This window comes from Ictalurus punctatus, chromosome 17 (assembly GCF_001660625.3).
Source record: "Ictalurus punctatus breed USDA103 chromosome 17, Coco_2.0, whole genome shotgun sequence".
NCBI lineage: Eukaryota > Metazoa > Chordata > Actinopteri > Siluriformes > Ictaluridae > Ictalurus > Ictalurus punctatus.
The window spans coordinates 8592595-8617846 of NC_030432.2; the positions used below are offsets into that span (position 1 = coordinate 8592595).

General features: G+C 38.4%; 1 protein-coding gene across 5 annotated transcripts in view; it reads left to right on the forward strand.

Moving 5' to 3' along the window:
• Window positions 1-1799: 1799 nt before the first annotated feature.
• arhgef12a (Rho guanine nucleotide exchange factor (GEF) 12a) overlaps window positions 1800-25252 on the forward strand; it is a 69766-nt gene continuing 46313 nt past the window's right edge. For 4 of the 5 annotated variants that reach the window (XR_008398196.1, XM_017490963.3, XM_017490964.3 and 1 more), the window contains exons 1-2: window positions 1800-3019; window positions 23928-23948. Coding sequence is in view for 4 of the 5 variants with exons in the window: in XM_017490963.3 (XP_017346452.2) it covers window positions 2988-3019; window positions 23928-23948 (53 nt within the window). In the remaining variant the exon portion in view is untranslated. The remainder of the gene's footprint in view (window positions 3020-23927; window positions 23949-25252) is intronic. The other variant, XM_053687183.1, reaches the window with a different exon arrangement.

Consider the following 25252-nt stretch of genomic DNA (forward strand, 5'->3'; position numbering starts at 1 on the left):
AGAGAACCTCGCTCTGCCCTCTAGCCTCGTAGAGAACTTTACTAGTGTACTTCTTTCTTACTGAAATAATTTCTTTCTTTAAAACACAACTATTTCTTTCTTCAATTCCAGCCTCAGGCAATTTGTTACTTTGTGCCTGCTGCAAACCCGCCCCACCCCAATTTTTAAGAAATTAAAAAAAGGACTACAGTAAAATTATTTAACATCCTAATAAGTGTCTTCAAATCCGGTCAAATCTCGGCACGTAAAGGGCAAGGCCGAAAACCACTTCTGAATGTGATCTCCGATCCCTTGGACCTCACTGTCTTAAAAACTGTCATGAGTCTGTAATGGAGATCCTGATGTTACACAGTGGTAAACAGTCGACTGTCCCAACTTTTTTGGAGTGTGTTGAGTCATCAGATTTGATACGAGTGTATATTTGCAAAAATAAATTACATTCACAAAGTAAAACATCAAATGTGTTAATGTGTTTTGAATATAGTACAGGGTGAATTGAATTTTCAAATGACTCTTTTTGTTTGTTTGTTTTGTTTTGTTTTCCCTACTGTCCCAACTTTTTCAGATTTGGGTTTGTATGTCAGTAACACAAGTACTGTAAGTGACTACACAAAACTAGCATTTCTTGACAAAGCAGCCCATCAATTCCATTCAGCTTGTTGATGTAGGAAAATAATCAATGTGTGATGGTGTGATACAGCACGATGTGAAGCAGAGTTGCCAGGTTTATACCACATGCATGACAACGGTGTGCACATGCAGAAACAGCAGCAGTGTGAGTGGCATTATTCACACACTCTCCTGCATATCTACATCGTAGGATGTATGACTGTATGACTTATACTAGCAGTTCATAAAGGATGACTGCAGCCCCTGGTATAGTAACAGTACTCATTATTCCGTAGTTTTGCAGAATTGAGCATCAGCTTCATAATGGAGGGAGATGATGAGTCTTTTCAGATGAACAGGAAATGGCAGGTCAACATTACTGGCCTTAAAGTCCCTACACACCAAAACAAACTGGTGTGTAGACTGGTGCATTGAAATGTCCCCTAGTTGTGAATATGTGTGCAAGGTGCCCTGTGATGGACTGGAATCCCATCCAGAGTGTACTCCTGTTCCCAAAACACACAAAGAGATTTAAACATGATTTACACACACACACTCCCAAGTGCTACTTCCAGTCTAAGTACCTGTCTAGGTGCAGTGACTGGTCTACACACTAGGAGGTGGTATCAGGTAAGTATCACTACAGTGTTGCAGATATCTTACTGTATTGGTGTAAAGTCCCAGTACTCTGCAGAAACAATCAAACAAACAAACAATAGAAACCCTCATAGAATTTGTATTGGTTTTAATGTAAACTGTAATGGTCCCTATGGGTCTCTACTGGTACTTTGTTGCCTTCTATTGGTGGCATGTTATGTCGAGAAGATACCATTAAGGACCAATAATGGTTTTAATGGTTAGCTGATGGTTTGTAATGGTATTTGTGGTCAAAACTATTAGAATTTCTGTGATGGTTTTTATTGTTGTTGTTGTTGTTTGTTTATTTTCCAGTACGGTACATACACACTTAATGACACACTTATAAGTACGTTCTCAGAACCACACAGAGTTCGTGTAAATTCAGATTATTTAAAAGTTAAGGGAAACAATAATGCCCCACAAAAAACTTTCCTGGAAAACCAAACGCGGACTAACAAAAAAACAAACAAAGAATTGTTTTTACAACATCGCAGGAAGCAGAATCAGTTAGCTAGTAGTGCCTTCAAACCCCATCCAGGAGAAAGCTGAGAGAGAGGGGGAGAGAGAGAGAGAGAGAGAGCGAGAGAGAGAGAGAGAGAAACAAACTCGGACACAGATCAGCTCACAGCTCAGCACACTTTCCCTGTTTTCTGGATTAACCGGAACGCACCCGCTTTTTCTCTGGAAGCTCCTTACAACGGACAAGTCTTACAAACTCGGTGTTAATACTTGTCTCATTTATTTTTCGTCTGTTTTCTCAACGAGCGTTTTGTTTTGTTTTGTTCTGTTCAGAAGCTGAATGTTTGCGCTTAATGGAAAATCTCTGCACAGAAAAATGAACCCAAACTATTTAAACTGCTATCAGAGCCGGCTACTGCTGCATGAATACCAAAACTTTCTCTAAAACAAACAAACAAACAAAACATTTAAACACAGGGGCTGCAAACATGTTGGTGTCAGGTTTATTTGTTTTGAAACAGCTCCCCCTGTGCAGTAACTGTCTGGATGCTAGCCGGAGTTAGCGTTAGCTTTAGTAGCTGGAACTAGAACTGTTTGTTTTTAGGCCTGCAGATTACAAATGCTTACATTACAAATTATATTTGCATGACTAGTGCGATTTATATGTGTATATTCATGCAACAGTTTGTGTGCTGCGTAACATTAAGTGTTTGACGCTTTTGGGGGGAAGAGACAAATTCTGGGTCTGTATTCTGGATATTAATAGAACAATCTTCTTTACTTAGTTGTTTCTTGTTGTTGTTGTTGTTGTTGTTGTTGTTGATTGAATATTCGGTCCACTCCTGTGCCTGCGCGATTAGTTGCAGAGATTTGATAGCAGAGGGTTTTTTTTCTCTCTCTCTCTCCCTCTAACTCGGGTGATGAGTGAAGTTTAAGAAGGCAAGGATTTCAGGCAGATTACATCAGTCGAGCTATTTATTACATTTATAACTTGATCAAACGAACGATTATTCGATGTGCAAGTGCTAGGTTTTGTGTTCTCTATTATCTAATGACCCATGCAGGAGTTTGGACGTTTTTTGAACATTTCCCCCCTCTTAAATCGGACTTGGTTTTTTGTCTTGAAGATGCGATAAAGTTACATGAAGATGGTCTAGACTTTTTATTGTGTGGGGACTTTTCTGCGCTCCAGCCCACTGATGCTGTGCACTGACTGATGCCAGGACCTTAAATATGCCATTTGGATTTAAATCGCATACAAGCTGTAAAACGGAAGCCCAATGAGCGACATACAGCCAACACTCACTGACAGGTAAGATTCATTTTCCATTCAACTCACTGCAAGTATGAATGTGCACATGTGACCACATTGGCTTTTGCCTCGCACCTCCGGGGTTGAGGGTTTGGAAACCGGTCTCCGCCCTGTGTGCAGAGTTTGCATGTTCTCCCTGTCATTCGGGGGTTTTCTCCAGGGTCCTCCAGTTTTCTCCACCAGTCCAAAGACATGCACTGTAGGCTGATTGGCATTTCCAAATTGTGTGTGTGAGAGTGCCTTGTGATGGGTTGGTACCCTGTCTACTGTGCCCCCCCCCATTGTATCCCATGTTCCCTGGGATAGATTCCATGCTCCCCTGCGGCACTGTTTAGGATAAGCTGTATTGAAAATGCATAGATGGATGTGTGTGAAGTGTGACTTGTGATTGACTTGTCTTTCCTTTTTTGCTTTTGATTTATGGATCTACTTTATCAGTGACCTGCACACTTAATGTTGAGGATTGTCAGTGGAAAAACACCATTAAATAAATGTTGACTCATTAAAATGTGTTTGCTTATTCAACAGATGAAGTGATATGGGTTTATCTGATATAAAAGAGGTAATACTGTATATGTAGGTGAAGACGAGGTTATGGAAATAAAAAAAATTTGAGCTGCATCAACTAATCAAAAAAATAGATAATAACCGATTATGTAAATCGTTGTCAACGAATCTCATTATCGAGTAGTTGGTCTGCACGGCACGGGGAGATTTACTCCTTACGTTACTTCTGTTCCGAAAACACGCCTCAGAGAGTAAACACTAAAGTTGTGTCCCAAGTAACATACTATACTCTTACACTGTGCACGGACTACTCTACCATCTAGTGTGTGAATTTTAGAAAGGTAATATCATCTCAAATGGAACACTAGCGGGTTTTTACTAACCGGAAGTATAATCCACTTCCTAGTCGATGATGCTTGATGTTAGGGATGCACCGAAATGAAAATTCTTGGCCGAAGCCGAAACCGAATATAATGAAAAACTTGGCCAAATACCGAACATTTTCGCGGTTTTTTTCCATTTATTTTACCATTTTTTTCACCATTGCATAAATTAAATAGTCAAAATGTGCTTTTTACTATTTTGTCTTGCTTTTCAGAGAAAAAAAATCAATTACAAAAACTACAATTTCAAAATATTTATTTAACACTGAACATTTTTTTCATTCCAGCAGGCATAGGCTACCAACAAGGCACAATATAACTTTAAATAAATAAATGAGTAAAATAAAAATATTTTTATGTGGTCATCTTTGAGCCCCCCTTGAATAGTCAATGTTAGGCCTATAACTAACTGACTGAAAGAATTTAACACTCTGTAGCCTACAACAAAAAAAATGAAGAAAAAAAAATGGTTCTATTCGGTTCTACGGCTGATTATATTCGGGATATATACCGCTCGCATCCCTGTACACCTCGCGGAGTATTATAGTAGATATAGTATAGTTAGATACGTTGTTAATGTTATGTTCCCTTAAATAAATACGTCTTTACCTGCTTCTGTACTCTACTCCCTTACTTCTCACGACGTGACTGAATACTCTGGAACAGAAACAAAACAAACGCAAGTGTCCACAGTAAACAATGTCACGGTTGTCAACATCCGAAGAGCATGCACTCATGCACGTAGCTCGTACATGCGTGCGCCCCCTCATCGCTCCGAGCTCGCTGCTGGAAGTGGAGGTCGTGAAATTCACGCATCTCACTCTGGTTGCTAGGCTATTTAACATCAAACACGTCGTTGTTCGGTCAAATTTATTCGGCCTTTTCACTCATTCGGCCGAACACCGAAAATGCTTTTTTTTGTTGTTTCTGGCCGAATAATTTCGGTTGCCGAACATTCGGTGCATCCCTATTTGACGTCACACGCACGTAATGCGACACTGCTAGCTTTAGCCTCAGAGTCACAGACACTGACTTTATTCAATTTACTGTTACTGTCAGCGTTATCTTTTATTCCCAACATGACCTCAGTCCTCATCAGATGGAGGCGAAATCATCACGTGACTGAGGAAGAAAGTGTGCGACCTCTAAGGCAGCAGAGCATTTTATATTAAACACCGCCGAGAAGATTTATAAACTTTATAAAGCAGAGTTTCTGCAGCACGGAAGCATGACAGTGATCTGGTCACGAGTTGCTTAAAAGGTTTAATTTAATTTGTTTATTGTTATTATATGCTGTATTTGCGCACTTGCAGTTTAAATTCTGTTGTTTATTATAACGGAAGTAATATATTAATAACAAGGTCGCGATGCTCCTCACGCTTGATGCAGATGCGATGATGCACAGTGTAGCGCGAGTAAGATCTGTAATGTCTAATTAAAACATGATCAAAAGTAAAATATCTCTAAAGGCAGTGAGTAACAGAAACCACGAGGTGCAGTGAAAGTGAGTTTTTATTATTAATTTAGGACTGTAGTTTAATTCAGTGCTTTTTGTGCATCCATAAAATCCAGAAGATGTTATCTATCCTATCTATCTATATATCTATCTATTTTTTTTATACATATATATATATATATATATATATATATATATATATATGTGTGTGTGTGTGTGTGTGTGTGTGTATATATATATATATAAATAATATTATTTTTATCTTATTTAGTTAGTTTAAATTTATATTATATATAAGTACTTATGCATTATTTTGTTATGGATTCACAAAAAGCACTGAATTAAACTACAGTCCTAAATTAATAATATATTCCTGTGTGTGTTGGGTTCTTTTCTGTTTTGGACAAACAGTTGTGTAAAGTTTTAGTCTGAAGTTTATATTTGTAACATTCAGTTTGTGGATTTTATTTTAAATAAACAAAAAAAGGCCACTGAAAGTTTGCCCCGCCCCATCGGATTAATAAAAAAAAAAAAAAGAGGAAATTATAATAATAAAATAATTGGCCAACTAATCGATTATGAAAATAATCGTTAGTTGCAGCTCTAAAATAAATACATACATACATACATACATACATACATACATACATACATACATAAATCCATCCGTCCATCTTCAGTAACTGCTTTATCCTGTTCAGGGTCACAATGGATCTGGAGCCTGTCCCAGGAACACTGGGTGCAAATCAGGAAGTCATCCTAACTGCAACGGTCTTGGAAATAATCCAAATAAAAAATACAAATATATACTTGGTATACCAAGAACAAGAAAATGATATCTTGTACTGAATATAATTGCATTATAATACACCAGTTTTCAGGGAACCTGAAACGTTGCAGCCATAAATTATACAATAGTTAATGCATGCAGTTTTGTACAAGTACTTTGAAATGTGTGTAGTATTTGTTATGTAGTCTTGTAAAAGTTTCCTCTTGTGGAAAATGTGTGATTAATGCCTGTGTTAGGGTTGTTGTTGTTTTATCCTAACTGACGTAACTGACAGGTTTGCACTGCGTGCCTGGGTGTTGTGGGAAATGAAATGGACGTAATTCGAGTTGTTCTTCACAACAGCCTTTTTTTTTTCTTCTTCTTTTTCCACTCATGGTGTGAGTTAAAAAACCTAGTGTCTGATAGTACAGAAGGCTTGCTTGAATCTGTCTTTACGCTCCTTCATTTACAGTGTTGGAGACTTGGAGACAATGTAGTTTTTTTTGGCTGAAAAAGTCTGATCTGGCTGTCTGCTCTGTATTGTGCTCAGTACATGTATGCTTTTTATTCTTCATAACTCCAGTTGCTAAACTGGATACCGATCGTGTGACTGTGTTGCCAAACCATCTCAGTTCTCAAATACAATAAAATCTATCAAATGGACAAATATCAGCTGATCTAGTCTCACTTATCAATGACTTATTGGCATTTGCAAATTAGAGGCTTTGCTTATATTTTGCTTACTTAGGCTATTACTTTCTGAAGATAGCTAATAACTAATAGTCATTCTATTTAGTTTTCAGTTTCTCATCCCCTAACCCCTACATACTACCATCATTATACCAATAATATCATTATTCAGTTACTATGGTTAACATTTAATTTCTTTTCATTGTCACTGATTAGCTTTGCCATCATACACCTTAAAGTCACCTATTATGGTTTTTCAGATATTACCATTCATGTAGTGTGTTATAGAGCTGTTTGTGAAATGTAAAAAGTCTGCAAAGTTACAAAAATCAAAGCGCACGACCAATCCCAACAGACTGGAACATCTGACCAATCAGAGCGGAGTATGCTCTCTGAAAGGAGGAGTTTAGAATGAATCCAGGAGTTTAGAATGAATCCAGGAGTTTAGAATGAATCCTTTAGAACGGATTGTTTAACGAGTCATTTTTGACACTGGGGACAATCACAATAATATTACTTTTGTACAAACAAAATTTTGAACAAACCGTGCTTACTGCTCGTTTCTCCCCAACCAATCCTTCCTCCTCTTTTTCTCGAGTTTTTCTTTTTTTCTTGTTTCCATGCAGGTCAAACTCAGACATTTACTCGATAGATAGCACTTGTGTTTATTTTTGTGAGAAAGCAGGATTTGGTATTAGGCGTGCTTCATTCGGGATCACTCCAGGTGAAAGATAGTGTAGTGTGTAAACCTCATCTACTGTATGTGCTTGTGTAGAGTGCACATCAGTATGTCCATAAAACAACAGCTCACAAGTGATAAAAAGTTTATTTCAAGCATATTTTAAGTCTTGTATTATGGTGGATTGTGATTTCCAACAACAAAAAGTCATGGGACCGCTGGCTGTAATTCACAGACCCGTGAGCTCCCTGCACCACAAGAGACACTTAAAAATGGTAGTTGAAAAAAAAAAATGCTGCATTCACTCAACCAATCAGCATGTTCAGCACCCAAATACCACCCCCCCAAAGGTCCTGAACAATGAAAAAGTACGACCTCTCCAGTAGGGACTTTCTGAGGGGGAAATATTTTACCCTGAACTTCATTTAGACCCTGGTCCCTTGTTGGAAACACACCGAGTACCTCCAAAAGTCCCTAGTTCCTGGGGAAAAGTTCCTGCAGTGGAAACGCTGCTAAACAAACCAGGATTGCGAAACTGTCTAGTCTGTGTATAAATAGCTGAGAGAGGAAACTAAATGTACTCCAGTTTTTTTTTTTATGAAAGAATTATTGATTTGTTTGCTGGTAGCTCAGAGACCTCCTTGTGTGAAGTGAGGGTTGGGTAGCATCGTCAGCAAATCTTTGCATTACTTTGCTGAAATTTGGAAGTGTGTTCCTTCTATTTTTTTCTGTATTTTATCTGAGAAAATTCTGTCATGACGTGACATCTTAGTCACATCACAATGTAAATGTGTAGCATCCAGGTAGTGTTAAGCCACTTAAAAAGAATGAAGTTAGCCGTTCTAGGCTCCAAGACTGACGCATGCTCTCGCCAGAGTGTAAACGGAAAGCCGGAGTGGGCTGGCCTCATACTCTACTGCTGCTTTAGCATTCACACATTCTCTCTTTTGTTCTCTCGCTCTCTTGGACTTGTTTTATGTTTTTGAATGAAAGTTGTAGAGCCCTATAAATTCAGTTTCCATGGAATCACAGGATCAGGATTAATTTTTTTCCTAATATGTGAGCTTGGTAAGGAAAAAAAAAACAAAACCTTGGATTATACACTTTGTGTGATTAACTCCCCACCTTCCCCTTCTAGGGTTCATTTTCCAATAACACACCCCAGACTGTTTATTTTTTTTTTTAATAATAAGTCTTTCACTTGTTTTATAGCAGCTGTAAACAGTCATTCCCTCCTCAGTCTCTCATTTTCTCTTACTCATAAATTTAGTAAGATAATAAGACAAAAACTAAAAAAGTAATAAAAAAAAAAAAATTAAGGTTGTCACTTTATTTAGACTCCTATTTAGACTCACACCCTTAACTGACACACCCAGCCAGTACAGCCAGGTTTACAGGCTTACGAATTTAGCAGCCTTGTTGTTAATGTGGAAGTCGGATCCAGGAAGGAATCCTATAAACTTGTGTAGTGGCGGACAGAAGCACAACCAGCCGAATGGTCATTCAGCAAAGTCTGTAAATTCACCAGTGAGTGAATGTACTGATTAAACCATAGTTTACAGTAATTAAAAAAAAAAAAAGGGGGTAATAGTATTACGTGCACTAGTGTAAATAAGTGATATAACAGGAGTGGATATATCAGAAATAAGGAAAGAGCTCTGGGTGTGTCCCATGTTTTGGTTGCCCAGAAACCAAAAAGGGTAGTTAATGTGAGATTATTCAATTAAGTAATTAAAATGTCTTCACGATCTGGTTTCTACAGAGAGATTGTGTATATTGTAATACTAAACCCATTTATTTTTCAGTTGCACTCAACACATTCAGACATGGCATTCCGAGTTGTTTATGAACCAGCCTTTAATCTATTTACTAGTCCAGCCTGCGCGCTCTCTGACAGACACACAAACAAACCACTAACAGCCGAGAGTGTTCCTTAGCTTAATGCCTAGTAGCATGGAACAGTTACATGGCTAATAATACAGAGGAGTTGGTGCCTAAAAATTCAATATCATTTACATGGGACTTTTGGATTTTACACAACAGACATCCACTGTTTACAAAATATGCAAAGGCAAGATTGGCAGATGAAGGAAACATGATGAATTTGTTTAACCACCAGGAAAGCACCCCAAAGAGTCTGCTGGAATGCAGATAACATGGTGAGCGCACAACAGCACCACAGCTAGAAACAGTGTTGGAGTAAACAAAAGTGTTTGAAAAAGCACTCCCCAAAAAAAGACGCTGGTCAAGGAAGTAATACCATAAAAATGAGGGTTTTAAACAAACAGAAATTGTTGATCCTCATTATGACTTCCTCAGCTGTACACAGAGAAAAGTAACTCAGAGAGAAGTGCTATAAAAACCAAAACATTAACATTTTAAAATAGGTTATTTGTGTTTCAAACAAAAATGTAAAACCAACTCAGATAGTGTATTCATTATTTAAACACATTTAAGTACAGTGAAATCCGATACAGACTGAATTATCATTTCTTTGTCTGGTTAATAAACCAACTTGTACTCCAGGCAACTAGGAATAAAAACTTAAAAACTAACAGCTCAGACATGAATTAGAACCAGAAAAATGAAGCATCAAAACAAAACCAAAAAAATCCTAATCACATTAAAGAAAATGTGTAAATAAATGGGAGCCGTTATAGAAATCCATAGCACCCTACAATAGTTGTGTTCTTTACCCTGCTTGTTTTTGGCCTGGAGGAGAACCACACCTATGAGCACCTGTAGTCTAGCTAACAAAAGTGCTCCTGAAAGCTTCTCCACACGCCTAGTAACCTGAAGTTGAGCGATGTAAATAGAAGTGTGTAAGCCTGGCAAGCAGGTGAGTCATGAGCTTTGTCAATGTGCTTTTTGTAATTCTGGGTGTTGCCCGAGCCTGCAGGAGCAGGGGGCAGGCACTACACCCGGCTACTTTTGCTTCTGCTTGGTCTCTGGGGAATGAGCTGCATGTGTGACTTCTTTTAGTCAGTGTGGCATGAAAGGCACTTTTATATTAACTAGGTGGATGAAATTCATTCAGTCACAGACTGAATTACTTACTTACTTACACACACCTGAAACATTTACTAAATGTAGTATAAAGTGGTGTTTTTTTCCCTCCATGACAGTATGTGAATTTCTTTGGACATGATTTGTCACTTTTCTCTTGCATATGATTTTCAAATTTCATCATTCAGCATAGGCTTAACTCTGAATGTAATAACCGAATGAATGCATATACATATTTGATTTATTTTATCTTTATTTTACTTGTTGTAAATAATTCAATGTTCATTCTAGATTACAGAATGGGCTTTTCAAAAAGTGGCAATTTTTAGTATGACGTGCAGCTCCAAATGTTTCATGTCAAAACCTTTAGTCTACTATACAACATCTTAACCAAGGAAAGTGTGAGTGACCCCAAATATAATGACATATTTCATCAGGTTTCATATCTTTGCCTGTCAAAGCCCTCACAGTACATGAATTGCTCGGAACAAGTGCGTCTTGCTGCAAAAGCAAAAAACACCATGGTTGAGTAGATGTGGTTGGCATGGCTTTTACAGTGTGTAGCAGTGTACAGTATGCCAGCGGTGAAGCAGAATTAAAACTCCTGATACAAGCCATTACGCTATATGCCAGCTGTATACATAACTGTATACAACGTAAATGCTATCTGCCTTTAAAGTTGGCTTGCACAATGGCTGGAAAAAGAAAAGTGGACCGCTAATTGTGAATCGACAATTCCAACCCAGATGGGAAACAATATTTATTCTGTGAACACAAAGAAAAGCCAATGTGTCTCACATGTCAAGAGTCACTAGTAGTTTTCAAAGAGTATATACATGGACACGTAACTGCGGCTGCTAAAAGTCAAAGAACTGAAACACAAACTTCAGCAACAGCAAAACATGTTTACTCGGGGAATTTATTAAAGACTGTATTGAAAAGGTATGTGGTGTTGTGTGCCCGGACAAAAGTAAGCCTTTGCTAACATCAGCCTTTCTTGAATCACCGTGGCTAGTCGGGTGGATGTGCTGGCCTTCGATTTACAGATCCAGCTAAAAGATAAAGCTAAGGACTTTGTTGCGTATTCATTGGCTGTAGATGAGAGTGCAGACCGGATGGACACTGTCCAGCTCTCTATATTCATTCAAGGGGTAGATACTCAGTTTTCCGTCACTGAGGAACTTTTGGATTTAAGAGCGGTTCACGGGACAACATCTGGACAGGACATTTTCTCAAGTGGAGCAGTGCATTAATGACACAGAATTGCAGTGGAATAAACCTCATGGGCTGACAACGGATGGTGCACCTGTGATGTGCAGGGAGGTCCGTGGCTTGGTCAGTTTGGTTCGAGAAAAGGTGGGCACATAGGAGAAAACCTGACGGCCTACCACTGCATCATACACCAGGAAGCCCTCTGTGAAAGGTGTTGGACATGAGACATGTCTTCAGCACTTTTAGAGGAGGAAAGCCCTGTCCAGTTAGAAATGGCAGCTGAGTTTGCACCTCTGCTCCCTGAATCTCACTTATGAGTGCCCGTGCGCATTTTACTTTTGCTATCGAATTAGAAGCAATTGCTTGAATGGTGGGTTCATTATTATTCTTAATGAAAAGCAGAACAACAAAAAACAGTACAATGACAAACTCGCTTGTATTAAACATAGAACTTTTGAAACCACACCTTCCGCCATCGTTTTGTCAGTCAGCTCGCCTCACTCTCGTCACATGATAAATGAAATCTGATCTGTGCTGCAACATGCTGAATTGAGGAGACATGTTCAGTTTTTAATTGTAGCATCCATTCTCTAACTGAACTAAATGAGTATTTTTACAGAAAAAAAGCAAAACGACAGTGGGGGCGGTGCCGCGGTGGGCAAGTGATGTAATTGGTGTGCGCCGTGTAACACATCGGGAAGACCGACTATCGCAGCAAGCCTAATGTGTACATTAACTGAAGCTCTTGACCTGAATCTGCATGATTTTATGCATTATGTTGCTGCCACATGATCGGCTGGTTGGGAAAATGCATAAATGAGCATGTGTACAGGCGTTCCTATTAAAGTGGATGGTGAGCGTATATCCATGGTGAGTTGAATGACCCAGCAACAAGATTATGAAAGTGTGTTTTAAGAGGAAGTAGAAGAAGAGCCTCTGGAAAGGAAAAATCATTGATCGACAAAGAAGGCCCATTATGTTAATGGGATACAACCAAAGCCTGTCAATATCTTATCAATACCTTATAGCCTGTCGTGCTCTCAGTCCACACATTTATGAATGTTCTTGATTTCCTTACAAACAATGCATACAGGTGCTGGAATTAAGGACAATTGAAAGAAAGCCTGAAAATTAACCATGTTCAAGTAATATTGACTGATATGAATAAAATTAATAAAATAAAAAGTTTTAGCTGACACCGGAGTGGTGATGAACAGTTCTGCTCTGCAGCATTGCTTGCACAAACATGATCTGCATGGAAGAGTCATCAGAAGGGACACTATGTGGTGAAAAGGAAGCTTGTTACTGGAAAAGTAATATTTGCTTTTCAATAGCTCAGCTACTGCCACACTACTTAAATATGTAGTTAAGCTAGTAACATCACGGTGTAGTATTTTACCTGTGTTAACACACCCACTTCAGCTCAGGAATGGCTGTTAATTAGCTGATTAGTTGAGTCATGTGTTAGGACACAGACATGTGCAGGACAGTAGGTACACCGAGACCAAGGCTGGGAACCTGTGGGCTAGCATGAGGAATTGTACGTTGTTTAGCCTTAAGAGTTGTGATTGGGCTTATTGGAGCAGAAAGAGAACGTATCTTCAGGCCCTGAACCTCTTGGTGATTTGTTAGGATGGTAGTGTGCATGCAACCATACACATCTCTTTATCTGACATAACCGTAACTGACACATCCGCATCCACTAAACGTTCCTTTCTCATTCCCTTTGCTTTGCCTTGCTGCTTGCTCATGCTCTAACTTGCCTAAACACACACACACACACACACACACACACACACACACACACACCCACCTGTACACATTTCCAGTGGTCTTCTGTATCTCGCCATACTGCCTATTAAACTATTAGTTTAATGAACAGCTTAAAGAAACAACACACTGTTTAAGTTTGTTCCCAATATTCCTGTATCCATGAAGGGAGAAACAGCAAAAAGGAATTCACATTAACATATATATATATATATATATATATATATATATATATATATATATATATATATATATATATATATAGTAGCATTTGTTGATAGGAATGAGGTTACGCATGCACAAATAATATTTTTCTTATCACTCTTTCTCTGGTCGTGCCAGTTAAACACAATCTACTGTGATATTAGTGAGCATAGCTTTAGTTACACCATGCAATATCAACAACACTAAGTCTTAATGAACACTAAACAATGTTATGATCGTAGCATAATGTACTATAGTAAAAAGAGGCCACGTTCATGTTATGACAATTAAATATTACTATGCCTCATGACTAAACATAGCTACAAATGGAAAAAGCTGCTACCAGGAACTGTAAATAAAATGATGATTCTGAAATTAGAGTATTTTATCGAAATCTTATTAAATCTGGAGGGTTTTTCTGAAGAACTGTGGGCAGTTTAACTACTCAGGACAAATAAGGGACTCATGAACAACTCTCACAAAACATAAAAACAGTCATTGATCATCTAGTTAACACAGTATTAAGTGCCAACAAACTTTTGAACTGGTTAATTTGTGTATATTTAGTAATTATTGTGCCTTGTGGACTATATGTAAACGTCTTTTATGTATACTGTTGTAATTGACATTAGAAATTGCTCTTTTTTGTTTGTATTTTGGAGCTCTTGGTAAGCATATGGTTAGTAAGTATGTAGAAACTAGAAAATTAAACTGATTCCCTTACCAAGCACTTCTGTCTATGGAACTTTTTTGTAGCTAATGTTTCCTTAAATAACCCTTTCTTATTACTCTCATTGTCATTAGTTGGGGTTAAGTGTATTGGCACAGTGACTGCGCTCTGAGAAATTTGCTAACGCTGGTGAAAGGAAACCAATTTGCCCTAAGTGCTGCTTTTTGCTTGCTCATCAATGGAAACTGTGCTTAGACTAACAGCAACAGCTGTTTATGAGAGCATCTTCATTTTGTTTAGTGTGACAATAGAACATTGAGGACAGATGAGCTCTGTCTTGGATTAATCAACTTCAACAGAAACTGTGTGTTAAGTGTGGCTGTAACAGTGTGGTGTGAAGTCAGGGGAAAGTGGTGATGTCATTGGTTTAAAGCACAGGTCTGCTGACTTAGCCAGAGTGGGACAGCAGACAGATATAAACATCATGTGTTCTCACTGTTCGAGCAGACAAGAGTCAGTGTGGTCATGCTCTCTCTCTTTCTCTCACTCACTCGCACAATCTCCTTTTTTTCTGCTTGCCTCACATACAACCCTTATTCATTTTTGCTTTCCATTTCTGTTTCTTGAGACAGGTTTCAAGAGCAGGAATGAAACTTGAGGAACTGGATTAGGAACAGGGGTAGACCAAGTATTGACCAATTATACTCTAGTGAAAATATAGAGAATCTCAAGTAAAAGTGGAAGTATCCAGCCAAAACAATGTACTCAAGTTATAGTAAAAAAAAATTTAAAAAAATGCTACATTTTAAATGTACTCGAGTATTAAAAAGTAATTTTTTTGTGATGAAAAGAATGAAATTATTTTAGTCATGTTTTCATGTGAAAATAAATGTATTTTTCTTATCTAAAACAGATGTTTATTTAGAAATGCATTTTGTTTTGAAGCATCTGTGCTGCTTTGTCTTTAAAAGTCATTCAGTCTGTGCAATATTTTAGTATGTCTCCAAGCTGGAATTTGACTAGCCAGTTATGTTGGCTACTGAATTCAATGATATTGTCACCTGGTCTTAGCAAAAAACTTGCCTCACATAGTTAAATATAGCAAGATAATGTTATCAAACAACCTTCATGCCTTTTAGGGAGGCAAAGGAGACTCCGCATTTTATACAAGTCTTTGCTTACTCCAGCATGAATCATTTTACTGAGGCACATCCTTCACTTCGACACTGTAGTCTTGTGGCTTATCCATCCTCAAACACACATGGATACTTATAGTGTGAACAGATAATGAATTGGCACTCTACTTTGATGAACTTGATTGAATGCTAAACTCCTGATGCTAAATCTCTGGGATTGGGGGTTTGTTTACATGTTCTCCTGGTTTCCTCGCCCAGTCTAAAGACATGCGTCTTTGGCAGATTGGCATTTGCAAATTGTCGGTAGTGTGTGAGTATGTGTGCGATTGTCCCCTGTGATGGGTTGGCCAGGGTGTCCTGAGTTACCTGGGATAGGGTCCAGGCTCCCCTGCGACCATGTGTAGGATAAGTGCTACAGAAAATGGATGGATATATAGTAATTAAGTAAGAGTACAAGTATTCAGTTTTTGAGTCACTGACCAGAAATTCGGGGGTTCAAGCCCCAGCACCTCCAAGCTGATACTGTTTTCCCTTGAGCAAGGCCCTTAACTGTATCCGCTTCAGGGGTGCCGTATCATGGCTGACCCAGTGCTCCTAACAAGCTGGGATATGCGAAAAAAGAATTTCACTGTGCCGTAATGAATATGTGACAAAATAAATGCGTCGTATTCTATAACACTTAAGCAGACTAATTGTAAAAAGTACAATTAATCAAGCATTGTCCAGCCCTGATTAGGCGACATTGCTGTTGTTCTTTAATTCACCTCAGAGCCGTTGATGAGAGTTGAAGCTGGGCAGTTAAAGCTTTTTCCAGTTTAGGAACACTACTCTGTGTAATCTATGAATTGCAAATTTTGTATGATGTAATCATAGAAATGTGAAGAATAATTATGAATATCAAATTGCATGAACATAAACTGTCTGCTTCCCCTCATCATGCTGTTTCTCATTGAGTTGTATATGTAGTGGCTAGGTATAGTGTAACTCTTACAGCCTGGTCTGCCTGAGTGGTCTTTTCCATTACCACACAAAACCTCAATTGACTGGTGGAACTGCCCATTCTCACCATTCCTGCATCCTTCACACCCCTTCACCACTAAATTACACTAAAGTCCACCTTCATGTTCACTGGAAATTCATTGTCCATTACTCAGTTTGGTTTTAATATACCAGTCTACCTTGCCAATGACATGAATTTTAGTGAATTAGCCAATAATTAGGCTTGTGTAATATTATTCCCAGATCATGATTTTCCAATAACTGTAATAATTAGACTATGTATTAATCGTCCAGAAATGCTAGCCTAAATAAAAGACAGAAAATCAAGTATTTACACCATTTCAGGTTTAAGAGTATATCAGGGTGTAATGGTATTATCAGGTGTGCAGGCGGGAACTGCTTGCTGGCATCAGAAATCGCAAAAGCTCGGTTTGATGAAGATGCACAGTAAAAAATTTTTTTTAAAAAAGTACATTTTCAATATAATCCTTTTACAAATCGGTTGTCTGAAGTTCACATTGCTGATTCTCTGTGTATCTGCTGATCAAAGTGTATGAACACGTCTGAGTGCTGATCGATGTCTAATGTTAACTAAAGAGCAAGAATGTTAACATTCACTGATAGAGATTATTTCTTATTAATGAATTCAAAACACTGGCCATTTACCATGACCAAAAGAGAGGCTGCCCTTGCAAGTCAACAGTCAAGAGTATGTGAGATGGGGAGAAAGGGGTGGAGCTTCAAGGTAGTGTCAGTTAATATAAGCGAATTCAAATCACCTGTCCAAATCTTTCCAGATTAATGTGTCCATTGGTTCAGATTGGTCTTTTTAAAAACTCTCCATGAACGTCACTGGATATCGTGGCAATGTATAAGTGTCGCAAAAGTCTCCATTCATGGGGGAATTTTTTTCTTTCTTTCTTTCTTTTTTTTTTTTTTTTTTTTTTTTTTTTTTTTTTAGCAAAATGTAATTTTATCTACAAACCATCCTCTACATGATAGCCATTTCAGTGTAAACACATGCAGAGTCGTCTCTCACACTCATGATGAACTCGTGTTAACACATCTGGTGTTATGCATGTAATTGCACTTCGAATGCATTCCTTTAAATTATCTTTATGCTGTATGCTGAAATACGTTATTCTTTTGTCAAAGGCATTCTTAAAGGCTATCTGCAAAGAAATTAATACATATATAAAGTGAAAAATTTTGGAAGGCATTTTGCTAAAAAGTGTTAATTTCCCCTGTGTATGGAAACTTTTGGGACACCCTGTATTATTGCGATATGGACAATTACATCGTTTTATCGCACAAACCTACTAGTAAGGCTCGAAAGATTTGGAACATATAGCTGAGAACAAACAGTAGCCTATGCAAGTGTCAACTCATTTTGTCATCACATCTTTAATCACAAATACATTGAGAAGAAATAGCATACATGCGATAGATGAAAGTTAATGTTAATGTGATGGTTAGTTACACACATTGAACTGTATGAAGTATCACTTTTGCACAGCCTCGCAATGGGTTTGTCTAATTATAAGTAATGACTACAGATAACAAGCTGGATTAAAACATATACAGTGCATCTGGAAAGTATTCACAGCGCTTCACTTTTTCCACATTTTGTTATGTTACAGACTTATTCCAAAATGGATTCAGTTAATTATTTTCCTCAAAATTCTACAAACAATACCCCATAATGACAATGTGAAAGAAGTTTGTTTAAAATCTTTGCAAATTTATTAAAAATAATAATTAAAAAAAGCGCATGTACATAAGTATTCACAGCCTTTGCTCAGTACGTTGTTGAAGCACCTTTGGCACCAATTACAGCCTCAAGTCTTTTTGAGTATGATGCTACAAGCTTGGCACACCTATTTTTGGGCAGTTTCTCCCATTCTTCTTTACAGGACCTCTCAAGCTCCATCAGGTTTGTTGGGGAGCGTCAGTGCACAGCCATTTTCAGATCTCTCCAGAGATGTTCAGTCAGGTTCAAGTCTGGGCTCCGGCTGGGCCACTCAAGGACATTCACAGAGTTGTCCTGTATCCACTCCATTTGTTATCTTGTCTGTGTGCTTAGGGTCGTTGTCCTGTTGGAAGAACCTTCACCCCAGTCTGAGGTCCAGAGTGCTCTGGAGCAGGTTTTCATCAAGGATGTCTCTGTACATTGCTGCATTCATCTTTCTCTCAATCCTGACTAGTCTCCTAGTTCCTGCCACTGAAAAACATCCCCACAGCATGACGCTGCCACCACCATGCTTCACTGTAGGGATTGTATTGGCCAGATGATGAGTGGTGCCTGGTTTTCTCCAGACATGATGCTTACCATTCAGGCCAAAGAGTTCCATCTTTGTCTTGGTCTTGGTCTGAGAGTCCTTCAGGTTCCTTTTGGCAAACTCCAGGCGTGCTATCATGTGCCTTTTACTGAGGAGTGGCTTCCGTCTGGCCACTCTACCATACAGGCCTGATAGGTGGAGTGCTGCAGAGATAGTTGTTCTTCTGGAAGGTTCTCCTCACTCCACAGAAACACGCTGGAGCTCTGTCAGAGTGACCATCGGGTTTTTGGTCACCTCCCTGACTAAGGCCCCCCCCGGTCGCTCAGTTTGGCCGGGCGGCCAGCTCTAGAAAGAGTCCTGGTGGTTCCAAATTTCTTCCATTTACGGATGATTGAGGCCACTGTGTTCACTGGCACCTTCAATGCTGCAGAAATGTTTCTGTACCCTTCCCCAGATCTGTGCCTCGATACAATCCTGTCTTGGCCGTCTCCAGACAATTCCTTGGACTTCATGTCTTGGTTTGTACTCTGACATGCGTTGTTAACTGTGGGACCTTATACAGACAGGTGTGTGCCTTTTTCAAATCATGTCCAATCAACTGAATGTATCACAGGTGGACTCCAGTCAAGTTGTAGAAACATCTCAAGGATGATCAGTGGAAACAGGATGCACCTGAGCTCAATTTTGAGTGTCATGGCAAAGGCTGTGAATACTTATGCACATGTGCTTTTTTATTTTTAATAAATTTGCAAAGATGTCAAACAAACTTCTTTCACGTTGTCATTATGGGGTATTGTTTGTAGAATTTTGAGGAAAGTAATGAACTTAATCCATTTTGGAATAAGACTGTAACATAGCAAGATATGGGAAAAGTGAAGCGTTGTGAATACTTTCCGGATGCACTGTTTGTTTTCCCCAGTGCAGTGTATTAAAAAGTATGTGACTTAGGGTTTCTTAAATATTATTCAGCCAGAGACTGCTTTAACTAAAATACATTCCATGAACCGAATGGGTGTGAGTGTGTATGTGAGTGTGCCCTGCGATGGACTGGCACCCTGTCCAGGGTGTACCCCACCTTGTGCCTGATGCTCCCTGGGATTGGCTCCAGGTTTCCCCATGACCCTGAAGAAGGAGTAAGCGGTAGAAGATGGATGGATGGATGGATGACATTCCATGAACCACATTAGAGTTATTTTAGGAACAAAATTCTACACAATACTTTTGAAAAATAAGGCTTGTTATTTAAATGTGTAGACTAATAATATGGCTACTTATTGGCACCATAGCGCTTATTGCAAGTAGAACACATTAGGTCCAAGGTGATGATATTTATAAACCTACTTGTTTTTGTGGTTTAGGTTTGGAGTAAACTTTTTGAATTGAAATATTATGGTATTTAATCAAAATTATACAATAATATTTTAGATAATATTTTAAAATTTATTTTTATCCTTGTGTTCAAAACTCTGAGGTCTCTGGACCCCACTTTAAGAATCACTGCTTTATAGTATAGACCATAGTATACATATATGTATATATTATCCTGCTGGACATGCTGGCATAGATGAACTGTTATATGTAGTCTGTTCTAACCTGTCAGTGGTTCTGGTATAAATGATATACAGGAAAGGAATAACAGACATTAAATGATATAGTTATTACCCACGCAGCTTGTTTGTGCTTACTTTTCCATTTCTGCCCTGTAGCCTGCAGGCTTTGGGGGGAAACACCATGGAACATATTACATGCTCACTCATAAACAGCCCATTCAGTGCCTTCTGACTGCTCTCAAAGGGATTTTGTTCAGTGAGAGCTCACTGCAGACTAGAAAGCTGTCTGAGCGGGCTCACACTCCCTGGCTCAAGTGGGGTTGTTTTATATCTTTCCCAACTACTTGCTCATGATACAACCACAATTCTAAAAAAAAAAAAAAAAAGTTGGGACGCTGAGTAAAATGTAAATAAAAACAATGCAATGATTTGCAAATTGCATGAACCCATGTTATTCATAACAGAACCTAGAAAACATATCAAATGTTTAAACTGAAAAAAATAAGGTACTTTTGAATTTGATGGCCGCAATACGTCTCCAAAAATTTGGGATGGGGCAACAAAAGGCTGGACAAGTAAGTGTTACTAAAAAGAAACAGCTGGAGGAACATTTTGCAACATGATTGGGAATAAAAAGAGTATCTTGGAGAGGCAGAGTCTCTTAGAAGTAAAGATGGGATGGAATCTGGATGGAAGCATATGTTGCTATAAAACCTGTCTATACCTTTCAGCATTGATGGTGCCTTTCCAGATGTGCAAGCTACTAATTCCATAGGCACTAATGCACCCCCATACCATCAGAGATGCAGGCTTTTGAACTGAGCACTGATGAAAAGCTGGATGGTTCCTCTCCTCTTTAGTTTAGAGAATGCAGTGTCCATGGTTTCCAAAAAGAATTTCAAATTTTGATTCGTCTGACCACAAAGCAGTTTTCCACTTTGCCTCAGTCCATTTTAAATGAGCTTTGGCCCAGAGAAGATGACAGTGTTTCTGGATCATGGTCACATATGGCTTCTTCTTTGCATGTTAGAGCTTTAATTAGCATTTGTGGATGGCACGGCTAATATTGGCACCCTTGATAAATATGAGCAAAGAAGGCTGTGAAAATTGTCTTTCTTGATTATCCTTTTGTTCTTTTGTTAAATTCGCAACAAATACTCTGCTCTCAAGGGTATCAAACAATTGAAAACAAAACACAGGTTTATATAAAAAAAATCTCTGTTAAAAATAGATATGCAACAATTATTGGCACCCTTTTAGTCAATACTATGTGCTACCTCCCTTTGCCAAGATAACAGCTCCGAGTCTTTTCCTATAATTCCTGATGAGGTTGGAGAATACATGGCAAGGGATCTGAGACATTTTGAGGTCCACGCTGGTGGACTCTCCTCTTCAGTTCACCCCACAGGTTTCAAGTCAAGGGGACTGGGATGGCTATGGCAGGACCTTGATTTTGTGGTCAGTAAACCATTTTTGTGTTTTGGATCATTGTCCTGCTAGAGGATCCAACCACGGCCCATTTTAAGCTTTCTGGCAGAGGCAGTCAGGTTTTCATTTAATATTTGTTAATATTTGATAGAGTCCATGATGCCATGTATCCTAACAAAATGTCCAGGTCCTCTGGCAGAATAACAGCCCCAAAACATTAAAGAGCCGCCACCATATTTAACTGTGGACATGAGGTACTTTTCCATATGGCTACCTCTCTGTGTGCGCCAAAACCACCTCTGGTGTTTATTGCCAAAAAGCTCTATTTTGGCTTCATCTGACCATAGAACCCGATCGCAACTAACTTCTGCAATTCTCCAGCTGTGATCCTTGGAGATTTTTTGGCCACTCGAACCATTCTCTTCACAGTGTGTTGAGACAATATAGACACATGTCCAATTCTAGGATGACTCACAGCATTTCCAGTTGACTGGAACTTCTTAATTATTGCCCTGATGGTGGAAATGGGCATTTTCAATGCTTGTGCTATTTTCTTATAGCCACTTCCCATTTTGTGTAGCTCAACAACATTTTGCCGCACATCACAGCTATGTTCCTTGGTCTTACCCATTGTTATGAATGAGTAAGGGAATTTGGCCGATCTGTTACCTCATATTTATACCCCTGTGAAACAGGAAGTCATGGTTGAGTAATTTTCTGTTCCTAGTCATCCAGGTGTACTAAAAAATGTAAAATATCAGTGGGAATACACTTCAAATATATTTTTCTCATATGAATTCATAGGGGTGCCAATAATTGTTGCACACCTATATTTAACAAAGATGTATGTTTTTTGAATAAACCTTTGTGTTTGCAAATATTTGATATCCAAGATAGAGTATTTCTGTGGAGCCTTTTTTTGTGTTTTAATCTTGAAGATTACATCTGACTTTTTTTTCCACACTGTAATGACTTAACGTGAACACCCTCCTTCTACTAAAGGGAGTCGTTCGATAAGAAGTGGGAACTTCGACTAAATGCTAACACTATCACTCACCACAAACAGACGACACAAACACCAACATACCAGGAAGAGTACTTAGTCATGACAATCCTACGATGTACTTCGTAACACGACCTCCACTGGCCATTATACATTCTGGGGGCGTGCCTCGTGTACATTGACGGAAATGAAAGGTGGGATCAAGGAGTAAAAAATATTTCCAGTAGACTGTCAAAGCTCCAATTTTGACTAATCATATCCAATGCACCTTTAATTCAAATGCAGCATCTGGCTTAAAGTTACTCAGCAGGCTAGGTTACCCTCGCATATAAAATTGCCTCTCAGGATTGCTTAATAATAGATATATGCACAGCCCTGTCAATTAGACTATTATTTTTCTCTACTTTCATGCTTTTATATTCCAGTATTTGCAGTATTTCTTAATAGTGAACTCTAAAATCTAGTGTTTAAGTTACTAAAACCCTCTAAAACAGTAACTCTTATTTGTCACAAAACTACTGCACATATGTTGTGGCATTGTGGACTTGAGGTGTACTGATTGAAAAGGTTTATTCATGTGAATGTTTGAGTGATTGACGTTCTCGGGCCCAAGTGACTGACCACATCGAGTGTGATTACATAATTTCTGACCATGTGGTCCTTGTGTTAATCCGGATCCCTCTCAAACCCATGCAGATGAAATGAATGGAAAAGAGCTGGTTAGGAAAAGTTGTGTCCTAGTTTGGAGTGGATGTGGTTTGGAGTGATTTATATGGATCTTTTAAACTTACATTAGTCATGTGTAACATTATATAATATTATTTAAGGTAACGTTTCATTGCATTTTACATGATTACAAATTTTTTAAAAAATGCTTGCATATCTTTAAAAATGTGTTATGATGTATCGTTGCTGTCCAGTATATAAAAAAAAAATTATATAGAGTGAATGTTTTGTGTTATGAAAATGTACATACAGTATATGAATAAAATAGACAGGTTCTGTGTTCTAGAGCTTGTGTGTTTGAGAGGTAGTTTGAATATTTAAAATGAACAGCTAGACAAATAAAAGTTTGTCTTTTGATAAAACTTTAAAAGGCTGTATGTTTACATGTACTGTTGATATGGTTAACCTACTTTTCTTTTTTTTTCCCTTCTGTTTCCACAGGTTTTCCAAAAAAGCAATCAGGTAAGTCAGTAATTTCTAATGAGATCTGGTTTTGCCAACCTTTTTTCTACGGAGAAATGGCCTGGCTGAGGCATGGGAAGGAATGTCTAGCTGTTCAGTGAGCGAGCACCATATAGAGACCCTCAGTGATGCAGGCAGCTAAAAAAGGCCTCTTTTGCAGAGTTACCCATCTCTGACTGCCTCAGAGAACAGGGAGCTTTCTCAGAGAAGGCTAGATCGAGGTGTAGGAAACAGGGACAGTGCATCGACATAGACCTCTGTTTACCACACATACTATAGGAATCTGACCAATCCAGCTGATCCAAATTCCCTGATCAAATTTGCCATTTAAACCACATTTGGCAGAGTCAGTAACGTGAATGAACGCACGTGAACACATTTCACATTGGAACCCTCTCTGTCCAGTGCTCCCCTATTTTAATAAACATGTGGGGGTGGGGGGGACTTTGTGCCTCCTCTTCTACTGGTTTTAAGATGTGGTTATAAGGCCAATATAACCATTTAATAGCAAGATAAAGAAGGAAAAAACCTAAAAAACTTCCATGTTGTTATGTGTTTTTGCTTTGGTTCATGTATTGTCTCTGTCCACATCTTGTCATTGGTTGTCTCCCTAATGTGTCATGATTACTCTCACCTGTGTTCACTTTGCCCTTGATTAATTTGTGTATTTATAGCCATTGTGTCTTCTTATTTGGCATGAAGTATACACACTGAGTCATTGTGTACCAGTCTATACCAAGCTGTTTATTATTGATTGTCTCTCTCTGGTTTTGATCATGTTCCGGTTTTCTTGTTTTGCTCTTGCCTAGTCTTGTTCGCATTGTTTGTTCATCGCCTGACCCTTGCCTGAATCTTACTCTGCCTTTGAATTATGTTTCTGTTTCGTTTGCTACCATTAATAAACCCATTGAGTACCTGCACTTGCATCCTCCACTGTATCCTTATCTTAATCTTCTTACTATGGACACAAAATGAATACTCATACATAATTATAATTTATTTCTTTATAGTTTTTTAAAAAATTAGTTAGTAAAAATTTGTTCAGAGACGACATGCAGCTTATGATCCATAATCGCCTTTTTCCTGAAGAGAAAATCTAAACAATCCAAACTGTTTCCTGTCTGGCCCACTTGAAAACCTAATGGTATGCTTTCAGTGATTTCTGAACTCATTATGAAGTAGTGATCCTCCTCCATTACTTTTATTCTTCTCTATTCATTCTGCAGTAAAATCTTAAGAATCTGTCATTTAGTTTTTAATTTCCCTGCCCTAAAAGATACATATTCAAGTATGTTGCCAGAAAC